Below are 17,339 nucleotides of genomic sequence, written 5' to 3'. Positions count from 1 at the left end.
GCTGAAGCCTGAACGTTTTCTAATTCCATTCCCCTTGGGTTTAACCAGTCTCTCGGTTTTGTATTTTGAAACCTAGCCATGAATAAAAATGTTGGGGGACGGGAGACAAATAACGACGTTTGCGTTTTCCCAAAGGAAATGTTTCTAGAAAATGAACATTGCTGAGCCATCCCGTGACAGCATTTGTTTAGTTATTTGCTTTCTTGAGATACGGTCTGGTGCAGCTTAAGCTGGCTTTGAACCAACTGCCTATCTGAGGATAACTTTGAAGTCCTCATCCTTAGGCCTCCATCTCCTGAGTTCTCAGTTTACAGGTGCACACCACTACATCTGACAGCTTGTAATATGCCTCATTTTACCACCACCCCCCCTTCTGAGACAGGGTTTCAATATGTAATAGTCTTGTCTGTCCTAGAACTCGCTTTGTAGACCAGGCTGGCCTCAAACTCCTGAGATCTGCCTGCCTCTACCTCCCAAGTGCTGGGATTAAAGGTGTTCGCCAACCCCCGCCCAGTTAACCCCAATTTTGAAAGAGGCTTTCTGTAATCTTACTGGGTAAAGGGTAGACCAACCCTGATAAGTCCCAGTCAGCAATGAAGCAAGTAATTCCAGGAAAGAACTTCTCCCCACCTTGAGAAAACTTACAAGAACCCAACGACCCGACTATCACAAAACTACGCTCATCAATTAAATTTTTTTAAAAAAAAAAAGCGTAAAGACAAGGGTTTTTGTCGTCCAAGATCCCAATGAGGCACACTGTGTACCGGGTCTGGCGTAAGACCCAAGGGAAAGTGTCAGAAAGCACAGAAGAGGCGGGTCCCAGGGAGGATGAGCGAAGCAGAGGCGGTGGGTCATGCACGGTGCCGAAGCCCGAGGTGCTGGCGAGCGCTGCTGCGCACCGAGGGGAGGGAATGGACGCGGGTGCGTGACGGGCCGGGCCGCACTCACAAAACGCTGGTAGAAGCGGACCAGCCGCGGCTTCCCATGATTGTTGAAAACCAGAATCGCCTGAATCATCTTTGCCGGTCCCGCTTCTCTCGGCACCAGCTGCTCCAAGCAAGCTCCTCCTTCCGCCACAACACGGGCACTTCCGGTTGGTGCCCTGCCTAAAACTGCTCCCGGAAACATAGCCGTGGTGCCCTGGGGTCCGAGCACCGAGGGGTCCAGCCGCTGTGGCGCCCTGGAGAGGTCGGCGGGCTCCCCTGGGCTACTCGGGTGTGGAAGCCAAGGAGCACGGTCGCCTTGGCCAGCCTGGTTATCAATCCGAGCCTGCCTAGGGCATGAATCCAGTACTGGGCCCTTCACTCTGGTTCAGTGACGGAGCCAACCGCGTCATCAACACGGATCCAGGACGGCAACTCCGGCCAGCAACTGCGCCAGTTTGAGGAACCGGGAGGGAGCTTGCGTGGCTTCTTCGCCGTCCTAACCTTGGGCCAGCAAAAACTGGGTTTTTATTTTTCAGTATTACAATGCTGCAATGAATTAGGGGGAAAAAAAACCTCGTGCACATGGTAAAAATCACATGGGATTTTTCATGCAATCCCATTTTAAAGGTACAGTTGGTCTCGAACTGATTACACCTTTTGTTTTCTTCTTTGTTTATATGTTCTTTTTTTGAAACCGGGTCTCACTGTGTAGCTGTGACTGGCCTCGAATTCAGATTCTCCTGCCTCTCTCTCCTAAATGCTGGGATTAAAAGCTTGCACCAACATATACATCCCAGTGGGAGAAAGGGTTGTAAATAAAAATTCAAATGGCCAATTGCTCTGAAGTGTCACAAAATGACTCAGATGTTGAGCAGGAGTATCAAAGACCATTCCAAAACAGTGACAAGAAGGAACGAACTTTACCAACCAATCAGATCAACTAAGATGGTTTGAAGTATGTTAATTTATATATTTATTGAGAAGACATGCATACCTATCACGGTGCATGTGTGGAAGTCCGAAGAAAACTTTGGGAGTCAGTTCTCTCATTCTGTGTGAGTCCCAGGAATCTAAAGCATCAAAGAAAGACATGTCAAACTATAACACAATAATCTGTAGTAAAATAATTTTAAGGATTTAGTTTTAACTATGTGTATGCATGTGTGTCTTTGTGCTGGTGTGAGCACATTTGTTCAAGTGCCCTTAGAGCTCGAGGAGAGCACCGTGGAGCTGGCATTACAGGCAGTTTAGCTGTGAGCCACCCAATATGAGTACTGGGAGCAACTCCAGTCCTTTGGAAGTAGTTTTAACCATCTTTCCAGCCCTTGGCATAAACTAATTTTAATATGTAGTGTAGGGGGCATCATAGTTTGGCTGTGGAGCAGCTCCAGTCCAAAAACTGTCTCACACCTCTCCATATTTGCTGCAGCACACTGTCCCTATGCTCACACGGGGACAGTAACATAATGACAAAAAGGTATGATAAAGCTAGGGGCTAAAGTGCCTCCACCAAACCGGGAGTTCCGTTTCCAGCCCTGTATAAATGCTGGTGTGGTGGCACATACCTGTAATACTTGGGAGACAGAGAAGGGAGGGAGAGGCAGAAGTTGAAAGTACTCAGCCTTCAAAAGGAACAGATACAGGTACCAGTGCAATGTCTCAGCAGGTGGAGGTGCTTGTTACCAATTCTGATGACCTGATTTGGATTCCCAGAACCCACATGATGGGAGAACAAACTTCAGCAAGTTGTCTATGTGCACGCACACACAGACACACAGAGTAATAAATGTAACCAAAACTATTTTTTAAAGAAGTAGATGCAGGCCAGACAGTGGGGGTGCATGCCTTTAATCCCAGCACTGAGGAAGCAGAGGCAGGCGGATCTTCGTGAGATCGAGGCCAGCCTGGGCTACTGAGTGAATTCCAGGACAGCCAGGGATACACAGAGAAACCCTGTTTCAAAAAGCAAGCAAGAAAACAAACAAACAAAAGAAGTAGATGCAGGAAATGAAAAAAATTAATTTCACTATAAGTAGAAGAAAAGATAAAATATATTTAAGAATTTTCACTTCCCATGGGGCAGGAAGCCCTGACTGCTCTTGGGACTGGAGAGGGAAGAGGAGAGAGAGTGGGGGGAATGGGAGGGTATTGGGAGGAGGGGAGGAAGTGGAAATTTTTTATAAATAAATGAATAAATAAATAATAAAAACTTGAAGACAAAACAAAAAAAAACAACAAAAAAAGAATTTTCACCTTATCAAATATTTGTTCAAAATCTTCACCCCCAGTTTTGGCATAAGGAGCATGAAATAAGTTCTCTCCTGCACTGGCTCTGAGGCTGCAGTCTAGAGCAGCCCTTTGGGGAGGCAACTTGGCAATATAGCAAGAATTTTACAAAAGATGCCTAGATTCCCAGCAACCTGACTCTGGACACCTGCTCCTAAATCACCCAATCACAGTGAGGAGCCAGCTGTGATGATGAGCGCCTTTAGTCTCAGTGCTGTGGAAGCAGAAGCAGGCAGATCTCTGTGACTCTGTGGTCAGCCTGGTCTAAAGAGCCTCAGAAAATATGACTGCGCACTGACCGTCATTACATAGTAACAATAGGAAGAGTAAAGTCCAATTTTACATGTAGACATATTAAAGAAGCAAGATAATAACAATTATTAACAGGACAGTGAAATTGTGAGTCTTTTCCACTTATTCAAGGTACCTGCGTGAAGCCCCAGGTCCCTACCCAGCTCTGAACCAAGCTGGGTTTTAACGCAGTTTCTCTAACTGCTAAACTGAAATCTATTTTGTTGTTGTTTATTTATGTGGAGGGGTAGGTGCTCATGAGCTACAACATGAATGAGTGTGGAAATTAGCCAACAGCTGCTGGTCCTCTCTTCCACCATGTAAGTTCTGGTCACACTCAGCTTCAGGCTTGGTGGCAATCACTTTTACCCACTGAGCCAGCTTGCTGACCCTTTTGTGTTGTTCGTTTTCATGTTTGGTTTTATGAAGCAGGGCCTCACTCAATCTTTAGCCCAGGCTAACCTCAAACTGTTGGCAACCCTTCTGCATTTCTGCCTCCCAAGCAGTGGGATTATAGGCATGAGCCACTATGCCTGTCTTTGAAATCCTGTTCATCTCTACAGGAAACATGGTTTCCTTCCCTAAGAGGGAATTTCAGCCTAGCCTCAGGCTGGGCTCCTGCTAAACAATTGTATGCCCCCCAACACTTCTGCTCATCTGAGTCTGAACATATTGTCTCCTTCCTCTCTCCTGAGGCCTGTTGATTCTGCTCCCTAAATACCTCTGGGAACACTCTTTGTCTCTGCTGCAGAGCAAACTACGCTGCCCTCTCACCAAATGATTGCAGCAGATTCCAGCAGAAGCTCACTGCTCCCATTTCTTCTCCGGCAATTGAGCTTCAAAATAGATGAATCAGCCCTCACTTCTCCGCAGGACCACTAGCGTCCAGGACACTAAGGATAAAGTCCTCAAAGCTTTAGTGAGCATGAAATTGCCACACCCAATGTCTAGCCTCCTCTAAAACGCACGTCCCATGCTATTCTACCCTCTGAACTCCAACTATGGGACCTTTCCTTCCTTAAAGTCCAGGATCAGAGCCCTTTGCCTCAGGACATTAAAAAGCTAGCCTAGGGCTGGAGAGATGGCTCAGAGGTTAAGAGCACTGACTGCTCTTCCAGAGGTTCTGAGTTCAATTCCCAGCAACCACATCGTGGCTCACAGCCATCTATAATGAGATCTGGTGCCCTCTTCTGGCATGCAAACATACATTGAAGGAATGTTGTATACATAACAAATAAATAAATCTTTAAAAAAAAAAAAGAGCTGGCCTGCTCTGGGGGTTGCCTGTAGCTTTGTGCAATAAGATGTCCCAATGTCCCCAGATAACCTATTTCAACCATCCTCAGGGATAAGACCCCACCATGACCTGTCTGCAAGCTGCCACAGATACAGGATTCTACATCCTCTTGCCCTTATATCCAAAACCCTTTTGTGGTCAAGGAAGCAGGGACAAGGGAAAAGACAAGAATTTTGTTTTTGGAAGCTCTGGACTCCAGGCCTGGATCCTCCCCTTAGAAACTGGGAGAGTTGTCTGACCTCTCTGATCCCTTCTTCCTTCTCTGTAGTTTGCATGTGGAGGCAAAAGAGTCCAGTTATAAAAAATGTGCATTTTGATCCCAGCATTTAGAAGGCAGAAGCAGGCAGATATCTATGAGTTCAAGGCCAGCTGGTCTTGCAAGGTCAGCAAGGGATACCTAGTGAACAAAGCAAACAAAACAAACAAACAAAATGGGTATGTGGGGGAATGTGAACTTTGGGACTGGGGATGTAACTCAGTTGGCAGAGTGCTCACCTAGTATGCACAAAGTCCTGAGTGTGCACTCCAGCATCACATAAAACAGGCCTGGAGATGTGTGTTTATGATCCCAACACTGGGGAAAGACAGGAGAATCAGGTCAAGGACATCCTTAGCTACATAGCAAGTTCAAGGTTAGCCTAAAATGTGCGTGGATCCTCTCTCAAAAAGAAGAGGAAGAGGAAGAGGAAGAGGAAGAGGAAGAGGAAGAGGAAGAAGAAGAAGAAGAAGAAGAAGAAGAAGAAGAAGAAGAAGAAGAAGAGAAAGAAGGAAGGAAGGAAGGAAAGAAGGAAGGAAGGAAATATAGGCTTTGAAACTAACTGCCTGGGTTTAAATTCCTTTCTCTGGCAATACATACTATTCATAGAGCCTCAAAGCTTCAGTCTATGTACCAAAAAAACCATGGGGATACTAATCATCTGTGCATCATAGGAGTGTTGTGACAGAATACTCCACGTACTTAACACACCAGGAAGAACTCAGTATTGGCAGCACCAGTCATGGTCACAGAAAGCATCTGGCATTGCATTTGACACATTAAGGAGACTCAGTAACCCTATCCTCCTTCACCCCTTCTTCCCAGGATCAAGGAGGATACGTACAGCTGCCATGGCTACATAGAATTAAACTCAGGACATGTAGACTTCCACTTCAGATTTTGTCCAGATCTGAAAAGGGACACACCAACCCAACGAGGAAATGTTCATTACCAAAGACCGGAGGCTGTCTTCTAGGAAGGTGGCTCAGCTGCAAGATCATTAACACCTCACAAGAACCCACTAGTGTGGAGGAATTCCTTCCTGAAAATTCACTCATTCATAAAATTCATTCATTAACACTTCACAAGAACCCAGTAGTGTGGAGGAATTTGAGGAGTCACTCATTCATAAAAGTTCTCCACGTACAAAACAACAGAAAGAGTGCTTCTAAAAATGTGGTCCATGGCCGTGGGTATAGGTGTGGCAAATCACTTACAGAGAATGCATGAAGCCCTAGGTTTGATTGCATTTGAAAAATTGAAAATAAATAAAAATTTAAAAGTTGGCCTAGTGGAACGAGTCAAGATCTGTGGACCAGCCAGACACAGCCAGACAGGCTGCTGGCCTTCCAGGAGAGCAGCCAGGTGGGTCTGTGCTGGCTGGTTTTATGTCAGTTTGACATGAGCTAGAGTCATCTGAGAAGAGGGAACCTTCAATGAGAAAATGTCTTCATAAAACCTGGTTGTAAGGCCTTTTCTTATTTAGTGGTTGATGGGGGAGAGCCAGCATCACTCCTGGGCTGGAGGTCCTGGGTTCTATAAGAAAGAAGACTGAGCAAAGCCAGTAAGCAGCATCCTCCGTGATCTCTGCTCCTGCCCCCGGGTTCCTGTCCTGCTTGAGTTTCCTGCCCACACTGCTTTTGATGATGAACTGTTAAATGGAATTGTGTGAGCGAAATAAACCCTTTCTTCCCCAAGTTACTTTTGGTCATGGTGCTTCAACAAAGCAGTAAGACAGAGGTCTAAGGCAGGAAACCCCATGGAGACATGGAGCAGAATAGAAGTAAAGAATTAGGACCTTGGATAAGGGATGGGAAAGAACAGACCAAGGAGGAGTAGATCAGGAGAACAGAGGCACAAGAGGAAAGCTGGCACAGGATAGAAAGGAGAAAACAGCAAGAATAGAAGGAGCCCGTTCACTTGCCCCCAGAGCTCCACTGTCTCAGACAAGGGGCATTCCTTAACTGTGCATCAGGACTTGGGGAACTCATCTAGTACATGTCCACCACCTAGGGAAAGGAACCCTGGAGAAAGGTCTAGCAAAGCTAGCCTTGCATCCAAAGAGGGACACAGACATACAAAAGTTGTAGCCTAACCTGGGCAGTGGTGGCGCATGCCTTTAATCCCAGCATTCGGGAGGCAGAGACAAGCGGATCTCTGTGAGTTCGAGGCCAGACTGGGCTACAGAACAAGTTTCAGGATAGGCACCAAAGCTACACAGAGAAACCCTGTCTCGAAAAACAAAAAGACAAAAACAAAAAACAAAAGTCGTAGTCTGGAGACCCTCTGTGAGTCTTGAGGTCTTGGATTTGATCTCCACAGAATGTATTAAAGGTATTCAGCCCGACAGATGGCTCTTTCCAGGGTGGAAGTATGGCCACTTCTCAAAGACACCATCTCAGATGCTGGTAGCGGGAGAAGGCACTTCAGTCATCCTGGAGACACACAAAGCAGTCAAGGGTTGTAAGCAGAGCATATCTCATAAGAGTCTCCTGGCAATCTTCAGATGAGTCTGATTCTGCCGTAGCCATGGGATCCCCAGCCACTCACTGCCTTGGCCTCCCATCATTAGCGCTGACACCCCAGCACTCCCCAGCCCGTCCAGCAAATCCACCATTTGTCAGTTTTACTGACACAGAAGGGAGCCCAGATCCTTCACACGCCCTTCCCTGGTCTTCTTTGGCCAAAGTTGTCCTTGCCCTTTCTGAGGTGAATACCTAAATTTTCTGTGATTTCTTTGCTCTAAATGTTCTGTTATGAAGCTTTTGGTATGAGTTCAGGTGAAACACACACTTCAGATAAACAGCTACATATAAACTAGGGTGTTAACTTAGTAGGGTGTTCACCTCGGCCCTGGAAGCATTGGTAAAACCAGGTTAGTATTCAGCCACTTTTCAGGCTTTGGAGTCCCGACTAAGAAAGAAAAAACATTTGGTTGCTCAAAGACCTTCCCGGAATAACGTATCACTTCAAGAGAAACATTTTGAAACTTAATGGCACTCCCTGGCTCTTTCTATAATCTCTGCTTCCAGTCCTTGCTTTTATGAATCTCTGGGGCTTTGGGTTCTGTTCCTCCAGCAAGAAACGCCTCAGGTTGTCACCCTCCGATAATTCCTAATTCCGCGAGGGAATTTTCCTGATGCTAACACACCAAGGAATTACGAAGGATTTATCTTGCCTTCAATTTATTTTACTTCAATCGTGTCCCATATGTACAAAACTCCCACCAAGGTCCAGGTCCACAGGCATCCCTTTGACCTACCCATTCCTCATCCTCCGCTCCATCTCCTTGTTCTCGGATCTCCACTGTGTCCCTCTGTGAAGACTTTTGGGCCATGATGTTGTCTGTCCAGGATGCCCCTGTCTTTCCATCACCAGCAAAATTACACTTGGTCACGGTCCCCAGCTCCAGCTTGGCTAAGGAATCTGAAAGAATAGAAGTTGAATGATTTTTCTTCTTCTTTTTTTTTTCCTGGTATGTAAATTCTTTTTGAGGTCAGAGATCTGTTTTTACAGAATTTAGTATATATAACAGATTCAAAATCCAAACTTCCTGACCTGTCAGATGGTAAACAACTAAATGTGCCAAAGACCCACCATTAAACAGGACATCTAAGGCTATACATTTTCTATGTGCGCAGATTTTTTTTCAAAGCTAAGAAAATGCAATCAAGAACATAACACACTTTAGTCACTTTATTGTATGACATTAAATAGTTGATGCTTCAACTATGAAACAGCACTTTGAATGGTGAAAACACAGATAGTGTATTGCCATACATATTGAATGCTTTTCTTCAAAAACACAATTCCAGTCCATATATATATATTACAAAACAGCCTTAAAGGAAGAAGTGACATCCTTTCTACAGTACTTAAGATAGTACAGCACTGAAAAGCAGTCTAACAGAAACCAAGACAGGTCTTCACAGCTGTATGATAGCAGCAGCCAAAGCCGGGTGCTGGGCTGAAACATTACTCTACAACTGGAACAAAACATATACAATATCACAATTCTAGGTCAAAACGCTTTACACCCAGAGAAATAAAACAGGTTACAAAATGTGTAGAATTTAGCAGGCAAGACTGTATTACACGCCAAATGGCTTTTCTTCTTGTAGTGGACTAGCCAGGCTAAGGCACTTCATTCTGGTCGGGTCATTTACATCTGGATTGGCTCTGTTCTCTGTTATGGCTACTAAGGTTCTTGGTGGGAATCCCAGAGCACTAGAAAGCAAGGGCCAGCTATAGGAGTTGGGTGGTATCCTGAGATATGGTGCGTCCAGGCTAATGGCCCCAGGACACTTGACCATAGACGTAGGAGTGAAGCTCAGGACCACAGGTCAGGCCCCCGTGGACAGCCACACTTGGCCTTCTCACACAGCTCTCAGCAAGAGAGATGGGAGCCTCTGAAGGGAGGCCAGGAGTCCCCACAGCAGTGGTTCTCAACCTGTGGGTCTCAACCCCTTTGGGGGTTGCGTATCAGATATCCTCCAATACAGATATTTATATGATGATTCATTACAATAGCAAAATTACAGTTATAAAGTAGCAACAAAATAATTTTATGGTTGGGGTTCACCACAACATGAGGAATTGTCTTAAAGGCTCACAGCATTAGGAAGGTTGAGAACCTCTGGCTTATGGGCTATCGGAACAGGCAAAGTGAACCACGGTGCTCACCGATAAAGGGGCCATCGCCCCGCGTCTTCAACCGCACTCCAGTCCCCAGTTCGAGTTCCATGGCCTCCATCTCTGATTCCGGCATCCAGAATGCCACCGTCTGGTCTGGAGTGAGGCCTTCTGTCAGCTCCAGCAGGTCCGGCTTGTTCACCAGGCCCTTCAGCACCTCGAGCGTGAGTCTGTCAGTGTCCCCCTTGGCTTCCGTCTCTGTAGAGCATATGGTGCAGGGGTGTTAGCAGATACGGAAACTTCTCCAAGTACTTTCAGGAGCTGTTGCAGGCATCCCTCCTGCCAGGGCTCATCAGAGAAGTCCACAGCAGAGGCTTTATGACCCGGACTCTGGAGCCAGGCTACCGGGAGCAAATCTGGACTCTACTACAATCTGGGCACGTGAACTTTCGCTTTGTCCCTGGAGAATAGGGATAAAAATGGTGCCAATCGGACAACCCTAACATGTAGTACAGGGGAGAAAAAGCGAGTAGAGCATTCAGCACAGTGTCTGTCATGGAATCAGCCCTCGTCAAGGGTCTTTGGTCTTGTTATTCCCATCTCAGAGAGGAGAAAAACCAAGACATAGTGGGGGCAGTGTTCAAACATTCACAGTACAGTCCTGCCTTCCAACCGAGACTCTGGGACTAAGCAGAGCTCCTTCAGGTTCTAGAACCAGCACTCAGCTTATGGTCCCCACACCCTCTGCTGGCCTACTCCAGGCTGGCCCTTGTTGGGGAACATTACTTTCAGGTGTGTGACTTTTGTTTACGCTGCATTTATTTAACTCTGTGAAGCTGTGTCACTGTGCCTGTCCAAAATGCCCGATGGTCCTAATAAAGAGATGAACGGTCAATAGCAAGGCAGGAACAAGGATAGGCAGGGCTGGCAGGCAGAGAGTATAAATACAAAGAGAACCGAGAACAGGGAACAATAAAAGACCAAGGAACAGAGGACATCAGTGGCCAGCCACCCAGCTACACAGCAAGCCACGAGGAGAGAAGTAAAGAAAGGTATACAGAAATAGAGAAAGATAAAAGCCTAGAAGCAAAAGATAGGCTAATTTAAGAAACAAGACAAGCTAAGGCCAGGCTTATTCATAAGAATAAGCCTCCATGTGTAATTTATTTGGGAGCCAGGGTGATGGGCCCCCCAAAAGGCCAAAGGAGTGAAAGATCACACAACACACCCTGGCAGAGCTCAGCAGCTCAGTGAGGAACCCAGGTCCTAACCCTGCAGGTGGCAGGGTTCACAAGGCAGTAGCTGACTGTAAGGTGCAGAAGGCATGCATGGCTGCCCCCAGACTCCTGCGCTGTGTCCCCAAGGCTTGTCTAGTGGTTCTGCCGTCAGCACTTTCCTGTTGCATGGGTCAAAGCAAATCCCTTCTCCCTTGAAGTTGCTTTCGTTGGGTCATTTTGTCGCAGCACTAAGAAGAGTAATTACACACTAAAAGTAGCTACTACAAGGAGATTGAGAGCCACCAAGCAAACATCTGGACAGGAGATCAGAGAGTGCTGGACCTGGCCCCGTCACCACACACAATGATAGAGCCCAAAGCCAAGTCTGGAAAATCCTGCCAGACTTCAGGAAACAGGAGCGCTGGGGATACTAGCCTGACTCCTGGGGCTATGGTGGAGCACAGCATTCTCGGGGGATGCTCAAGCCAGAACCAGTCTAACAGTCACTTGGGGAGCGAGAGCCCAGGATACCTACTGTAAGACGACATGAGGAAGCCTGTGTTCACCTTCCTGGTGGCACTGAAGTTGGGCTCGATTTCATTTCCTTTGGAGTCAAACTTCCGTCGGTGGATACAACTGGGCCGGATATACAGCACATAGTAGCGCTCCTGGGTGAGGCACAAAAGGGGGTGAGGGCACTACCCCATTCCCCACCCCACTCTGCCCACCTCACCCCTTGTCTCAAAACCCCATCATCCTACACTGATGTGTAGGCCGAGCAGGTGCCTGATTCAAATATCATCCACTCCTATACTCGCTAGAGTGTCTGTCCACCTACCAGGCCACACAAACCATGGCAGGGAATCACAGGCCTCCAAGGCTTCCACACAAGTAATGACCATAACCTAAGCACCAGGGTCCCCAGATGCAACAAGGCAGGATGGATGTTGTCAACATGCCACAGAAAGGACACTGAGGACCTGGGGGGGGGGCAACTATTCCGCTGAGATATATATATATATATATATATATATATATATATATATATATATATATATTCCAGCTATAGTACTGAGGCAGATCACCCCAAGACTCCCATGCCTCGGTTTCCCCTATCATGTGGGAACAGCATAATGCTTCCTTTCAAGCACATTACAAGGACCCAGAGACACATGTGGAGGGGCACCTTTCAAAGCAAGAAATGTGCTGAAAAGTTATCGGCCATGTGTTCTCATCCGGCCAGGCACAGTTGGGGGAGGTAGGAGGAGGGGGGAAGGAAGGGGAACTGTGGTGGGCATGTAAAATAGAAAAACAAAAGCAGGCATAGAAACAGTACTCAGAGATGGAAGAAGCAGAGAGTTTGGGACAGTCAGAAAAGGTGAATTCTCAAAAAGCAGAGCATCCTACAGGTGTGGGGACAAGGATGTGGGAAGAGCAATAAAAGCCTGAAACTGGCCTGAGTGTCACCTGCTGGCCTGGCATATACCAGGCCCTGGGTTTGAATTCCCATAATTCAAAATGCTGCATAAGGCTGGTGTGGGACCCAGCACTGTGAAGAAAGAGGCAGGAAGATAGAAATTCAAGGTCATCCTCTGCCATACGGTGAGTTCAAATGAACCTGGACTTTTTTTTTTTTTTTTTTTGGAAAAGACCCTATCAAAGGTCAAGAGAGGCCATATGCACATCTGACCAATGCAGACCTGCAGACCCTTGAGTGGTCTCTTGGCAGCCCAGGCTGGAAAGCAACTGAAATGGGTTCCTGATGGGTCTAGAATTGACATTGGAAATTTGGATCTTCTTGGGTAAATAAGAAGGAACCCTGAAAGGTTTGGGGGTAGCAACAATACCCTTCCGAGATGTCTTTCTGGAAATGAATTAGCAAGGGGTCAACTGAGCACCACCGGAAGGTAGTGAAGGTAGGAAATCAGGCACAAAGATTAAAGAGGAATAGCTAAGGACCCCATTGGAGGGGGACCATGGAAAGAGGAAGACGATGGGAGAGAGAAAAGAAAAGGTTGAGTAGGAATAAGGTTGCATGGGCACTGCCTACCTGAGGAGAAGGAAGAAGAAGAGGGAGAGAAGACAGGGGTTTGAAGGCTAGCAGCTGACAGGGCTACTGCCCTGCGTATCATCAGGAGGAAGGAAAGAAGAGGCACATTTGGTAAGGGTCTGCCTGTGCTGGACCAGCTGAGGTAGGCCAGCTCCACACTGGTGCAGCCGTCCTGGACAGGCTGAGTGAGGGCTCCAAAGTGGTGTGCCCACCTACTGACCTGCAAGCTAAGGGGCAGAGAGTGTGGTAAGATCTCTGGGCATTAAAACAGTGAGCCAGCAGCAGAGACTGCTCTCAAGAAATGTGTAGTACAAAAATACAGGCTGAAGTCCAGCATGGTGGTGCACACCTTTAATCCCAGCAGAGGCTGGTGGGTTTCTGAGTTCAAGGCTAGCCTGGTCTACAGAGTTCGAGGACAGCCAGGGCTATAGAGAAACCCTGTCTCAATAATAATAATAATAATAATAATAAAAAGCATGAGTGTAGAACCAGCCTTTGGCCCACATTGAGAAGACCCAACACGGATGCTAAGCTGAGGTTTAGCAACCAAGGGCCACGGAGACAGTGTGCTCCGCACACCCAGAGCGGGCTATCTGAAAGAAGGGCAGAAGAACAGAACTAGTCCCCAGAAAGGAGACACAGGCTAGTACAGGGTGACCCTAGGAGTGGTCGCGGACACCTGGGGTGTGTGGGTTTCGAGGAGCCTGTGAAGCAAAGACAGAGGCCCAGATGTCAGTGTGTAGACTGTATCCAGGCTAGACTGGGTTTGGGACCTGGACTGTTCTTTCAGTGGTAGCAGAGGCTCTTCTGTAAGAACCATGTGGATCCCTGCCCCCCGACCCCCTGTCTGCTACACTGAAGGGTCCCCAAAGGCCCTTTCTACTGGTCCTGTCTGGCTGCGGCAATCTGTTCCATGAGCCCCTCAGGAATTGACCCGGACCCCATGTCTTAGCCCAGCACAGGGGACGATGTTTTGTGGATGAGGGAGGAGACACTGTGAGGGGCACCCAGGACACAGACTCACCTTCCTGCCATGGGCATCCGAGATGCTGTGCCGAGATACATCCACCAGCTCCCCCTCTAGCAAGACGCCATTTCCCCTGGGGGATCAGAAGGAAGGAAGAAAGGAAGAAAGGCAGGTTCTGTCAGTCCTCGGGGAAGGCCTGAGTGAGAAGCTGCTCTGAGACAGAAACAAGTCTCACCCCAGACTCTATTCACCCAGCTCCTAGGGGGCCTGGTGAGAAGCCGCCACTGTCTTCTTCCCCTATCTGAGCCTCCATCTCTATAAAGAACTTTCCCAGGCTGTGCTGAAGTCAAGAGATGCTCCCCATCTCCCCACCACACACACACACACACACACACACACACACACAGAGAGAGAGAGAGAGAGAGAGAGACAGAGACAGAGACAAAGACAGAGACAGAGACAGAGAAAGAGAAAGAGAGAGAATAATTATGACCAGACCCTCAAGATTCTTATCCACCAATGAGGAGATAGCAGCTGCCTCACTGTGCTCTTCTCATTCTGGCCTAAGAGTGTGAATGCGAAGGTGATCGTGAACTAAGTACTTATTAAATGTACAGCGTTTGTTAGAGCTGGGCTTAATGGCACATACCTGGAATCCCTGTACTTGGGAAGGAGGATTGCTGTGAGTTCAAGTCAAGCCTTGAATACTTGAATATATAGCAAAATGCTGCAAATAAATAAATAAATGATTCTACTATTTTATTTAAGCAAATTTGGGAACAAGTGTTTTGTTTGTTTGTTTGGTTGGTTTGGTTGTTTTTGTTTTTGTTTTTGAGGCAGGGTTTTCCCATGTATCCCTAGCTGTCCTGGAATGTCATTTGTAAACCAAGCTGCTTTGAACTCACAGAGATCAACCTGCCTCTGCCTTCCAGGTACTGGGATTAAGATTGTGAGTCACCATGCCTGGGTGTTCTGTTGTTTGTTTTGGTGGTGGTGGTGGTGGTGGTGGTGGTGGTGGTGGTGGTGGTGGGTTTTGTTATGTGTAGGTATGTGTGTCTGTGTGAGTGTAAGCCAGTGTGTACTGGTACCTGTGGAGTTCAGAAGAGGGAGTCAAATCCCCCAGAGCTGGACTTACAGGCAGTTTTGAGGCCCCTGATATGGGTGCTGGGAAGTGAACGTGGGTTCTCTGAAGAGCAGCAAGCCCTCCTCACTGAGACGTTTCCCCTGCTTTAAAGATCTTTTACATTCCGGTTTCTATCCATTCCTACATGGGAATCCACCAGGGAATCCACCAGGGAAACGGTTATTGTCACCATTAGCTAGAAAATGCGAGACTCAGAAGTTTGGGGGATTAGCCCAAGTTCACAGGGTACCACACAGAGTGACCAGGGCCACCCCTTTACCACTCCCAGACCACAGTGTTCACAAAAGCAGAAGCTGGGACCTGGGGGGCTTTCTTTGGAACCATCAACACGAGGAAAGTGTGGGTCTAAGCAGGTAGAGAGTGGAAGAACATGGGGCCAAGACGCCTTGCCTGGTGTATTATCTCCTCTCAAATTCTTTCTAAAAACAGTAAACTGACAAAGACAGTATACACTGGAGGCATTTAGCAAGATAACTTGATATATACACACAGTGTGTACGATTCACACACTCAAATCTATGTGCACATTAGATCCTCAGAACCAATTCCTCCTAGGAACTGAAACTACTTCGCTGAGAACCTTATGAGCTGGACTTTAGATTCCGCTTCCTAGATGACACCGTATTTGACTTTCTGGGACTGCCTTCTTTCACATAGCGTGATTCTTTGGCGTCTCTGACTGTAAATGGAACTACCCTGCTTATACCCTGGACAAGGCCTGTTTCTCCTGATGCTCCTGCCCTCCCTCTGTCGGTCCTGCCACACCATGCGCTGGCCCCCTATGGTGCACCATGACAAACTACTGGAGTTTAGAGTCCTGGGGTGGGGTAAGGACCGAGGTCAGTGGGAACCGAAGCACCGCCTCTAGGGTTCCATTTGGGAGTCTGGCGTCCCTTCGGGGAAACGCCTGTAGGCAGGAATTTCAATTATATCTTTCTTCCCGGTGTGTGGCAGTCTAGGAAGCTGGGAAGAGCAGCCTGGAAGCCAGAGGTGGCTTTGACAACGCCAGTTTTATCTCTCACCTCCAGCGCCCCCTCTGACCCAGAACTTTCTCTGAACAGGACTCAGATTATGAGCTCGACCAAGGCCTGGAGCCAGGCTTCAGGGATGCTGGCAGACCATTCTTGACTAACAGTAGGGGGTCAGAGCCCCAGGGACTCGATGTACCCGGCAGTTCCCAAGTCCAGTCCACCCTGGTCAGCAGCGGGAGAAAGTGCAACCCATCCCTGGCCAGCAACCAGGTGGAGAGAGCACAACCCACCCCTGGTCAGCAGCCGAATGGATGGACGGATCACAGCCTACCCCTGGTGGGCAGCGGGGTCCCAGGACCCCGGCAGTCGCGCGCTCTGCACCGCCTTGTTGCGGAGGACACTGTCGTGGTAGATGCGGCTCATTTTTCCCAAGCCAACCAAGGCCGGCAGCTCCAGGAAGCAGTGGGCGCGCGGGGCGGGGCACCAAGGGGAGAGGAGCCGGAGGTCCTTGCAGCGTACGCTTTCCCAGGCAGCAGATCCCGGAACCGTGCTGCCCGCTCTGGGCGTTCCCAAGCTGGACTTAAAGGAGCCGAGCCTCATTCCTGACCTCCAGACCCTGTGCAGTGGCGTAGGGCTTTCCAAGTGACTGTTGTCCTTCATGTCCTTGTAGTTTAAGACAGGAAAGATCGAGAGTTCGAGACCCATCTGTAGTATAGAGACCCTGTCTCAAAATTCATCAGTATACAAAGCGACGGTTGAAGCTCAGGAATTATATGTAGATCTTCCTTGGGATCGATTCTAGGAGGATATTTTCCCAGGGAGCAGAAGGGAGAAAAGGGAACCGGATAAGAAACCACAGAGTGATCTGCATAGACGCTGTCCTTTGGCCCTTCCCGTGATCCCGCCACGACCTAGGGGAGTTCCAGGGACGCGTGAAGGGGTACAAATCAGTGTCAGATCTGCTGCAAAGGAAACCTGAATCTCTGCCATCTCTGCCGTGTGCGCGCGGCAAGTTCCTCAACCTATCGGAGCCCTCATGTCTTCCTCGGCAAAATAAACGTATCCGGTGGTTTGTAAAGATGGAACTCGCCCTCGCCTAGTCTTTCCTTCCCACGCCTCACAGATTCTGATCGATTGCTTCTCTAGTCCCACAGTGCCCTCTGCTCAAGGGTGTCTGCAAGCCTTTTATTCGAAGCTTGCACCCAGGAGTCTCCTCTGACCTGGAAATCATTGGGAAGTCGGCTTGTCTTATTGGCCCCTTTGTGCCAAACCCTGGCGCAGGTGGCCGCATTCTGGGATGGC

General features: G+C 48.0%; 2 protein-coding genes across 2 annotated transcripts in view; both read right to left on the bottom strand.

The window, feature by feature from the left end:
- The window catches only part of Ap3s2 (adaptor related protein complex 3 subunit sigma 2), a 40,107-nt gene extending 39,000 nt beyond the window's left edge, over positions 1–1,107 (bottom strand). Inside the window, exon 1 of the mRNA XM_048434891.2 lies at positions 949–1,107. Coding sequence (XP_048290848.1) covers positions 949–1,017 — 69 coding nt within the window. The 5' untranslated portion in view covers positions 1,018–1,107. The remainder of the gene's footprint in view (positions 1–948) is intronic.
- Positions 1,108–7,140: 6,033 nt separating this feature from the next.
- On the bottom strand, positions 7,141–16,593 carry Arpin (actin related protein 2/3 complex inhibitor). Its single transcript, XM_048434890.3, has 6 exons — positions 16,369–16,593; positions 13,980–14,055; positions 11,441–11,573; positions 9,740–9,946; positions 8,319–8,482; positions 7,141–7,491 (listed from the first exon to the last, which is right to left on the bottom strand). The coding sequence occupies exons 1-6, from the start codon at positions 16,458–16,460 to the stop codon at positions 7,483–7,485; spliced, it is 681 nt and encodes a 226-aa protein (XP_048290847.2). The 5' UTR covers positions 16,461–16,593; the 3' UTR covers positions 7,141–7,482.
- Between the last annotated feature and the right edge of the window lie 746 nt (positions 16,594–17,339).

This window comes from Myodes glareolus, chromosome 24 (assembly GCF_982192425.1).
Source record: "Myodes glareolus chromosome 24, mMyoGla1.1, whole genome shotgun sequence".
Taxonomy (NCBI): Eukaryota; Metazoa; Chordata; class Mammalia; order Rodentia; family Cricetidae; genus Myodes; species Myodes glareolus.
Note: the sequence above shows the minus strand (reverse complement) of the source record. Positions and strands in the feature narration are given on the sequence as shown.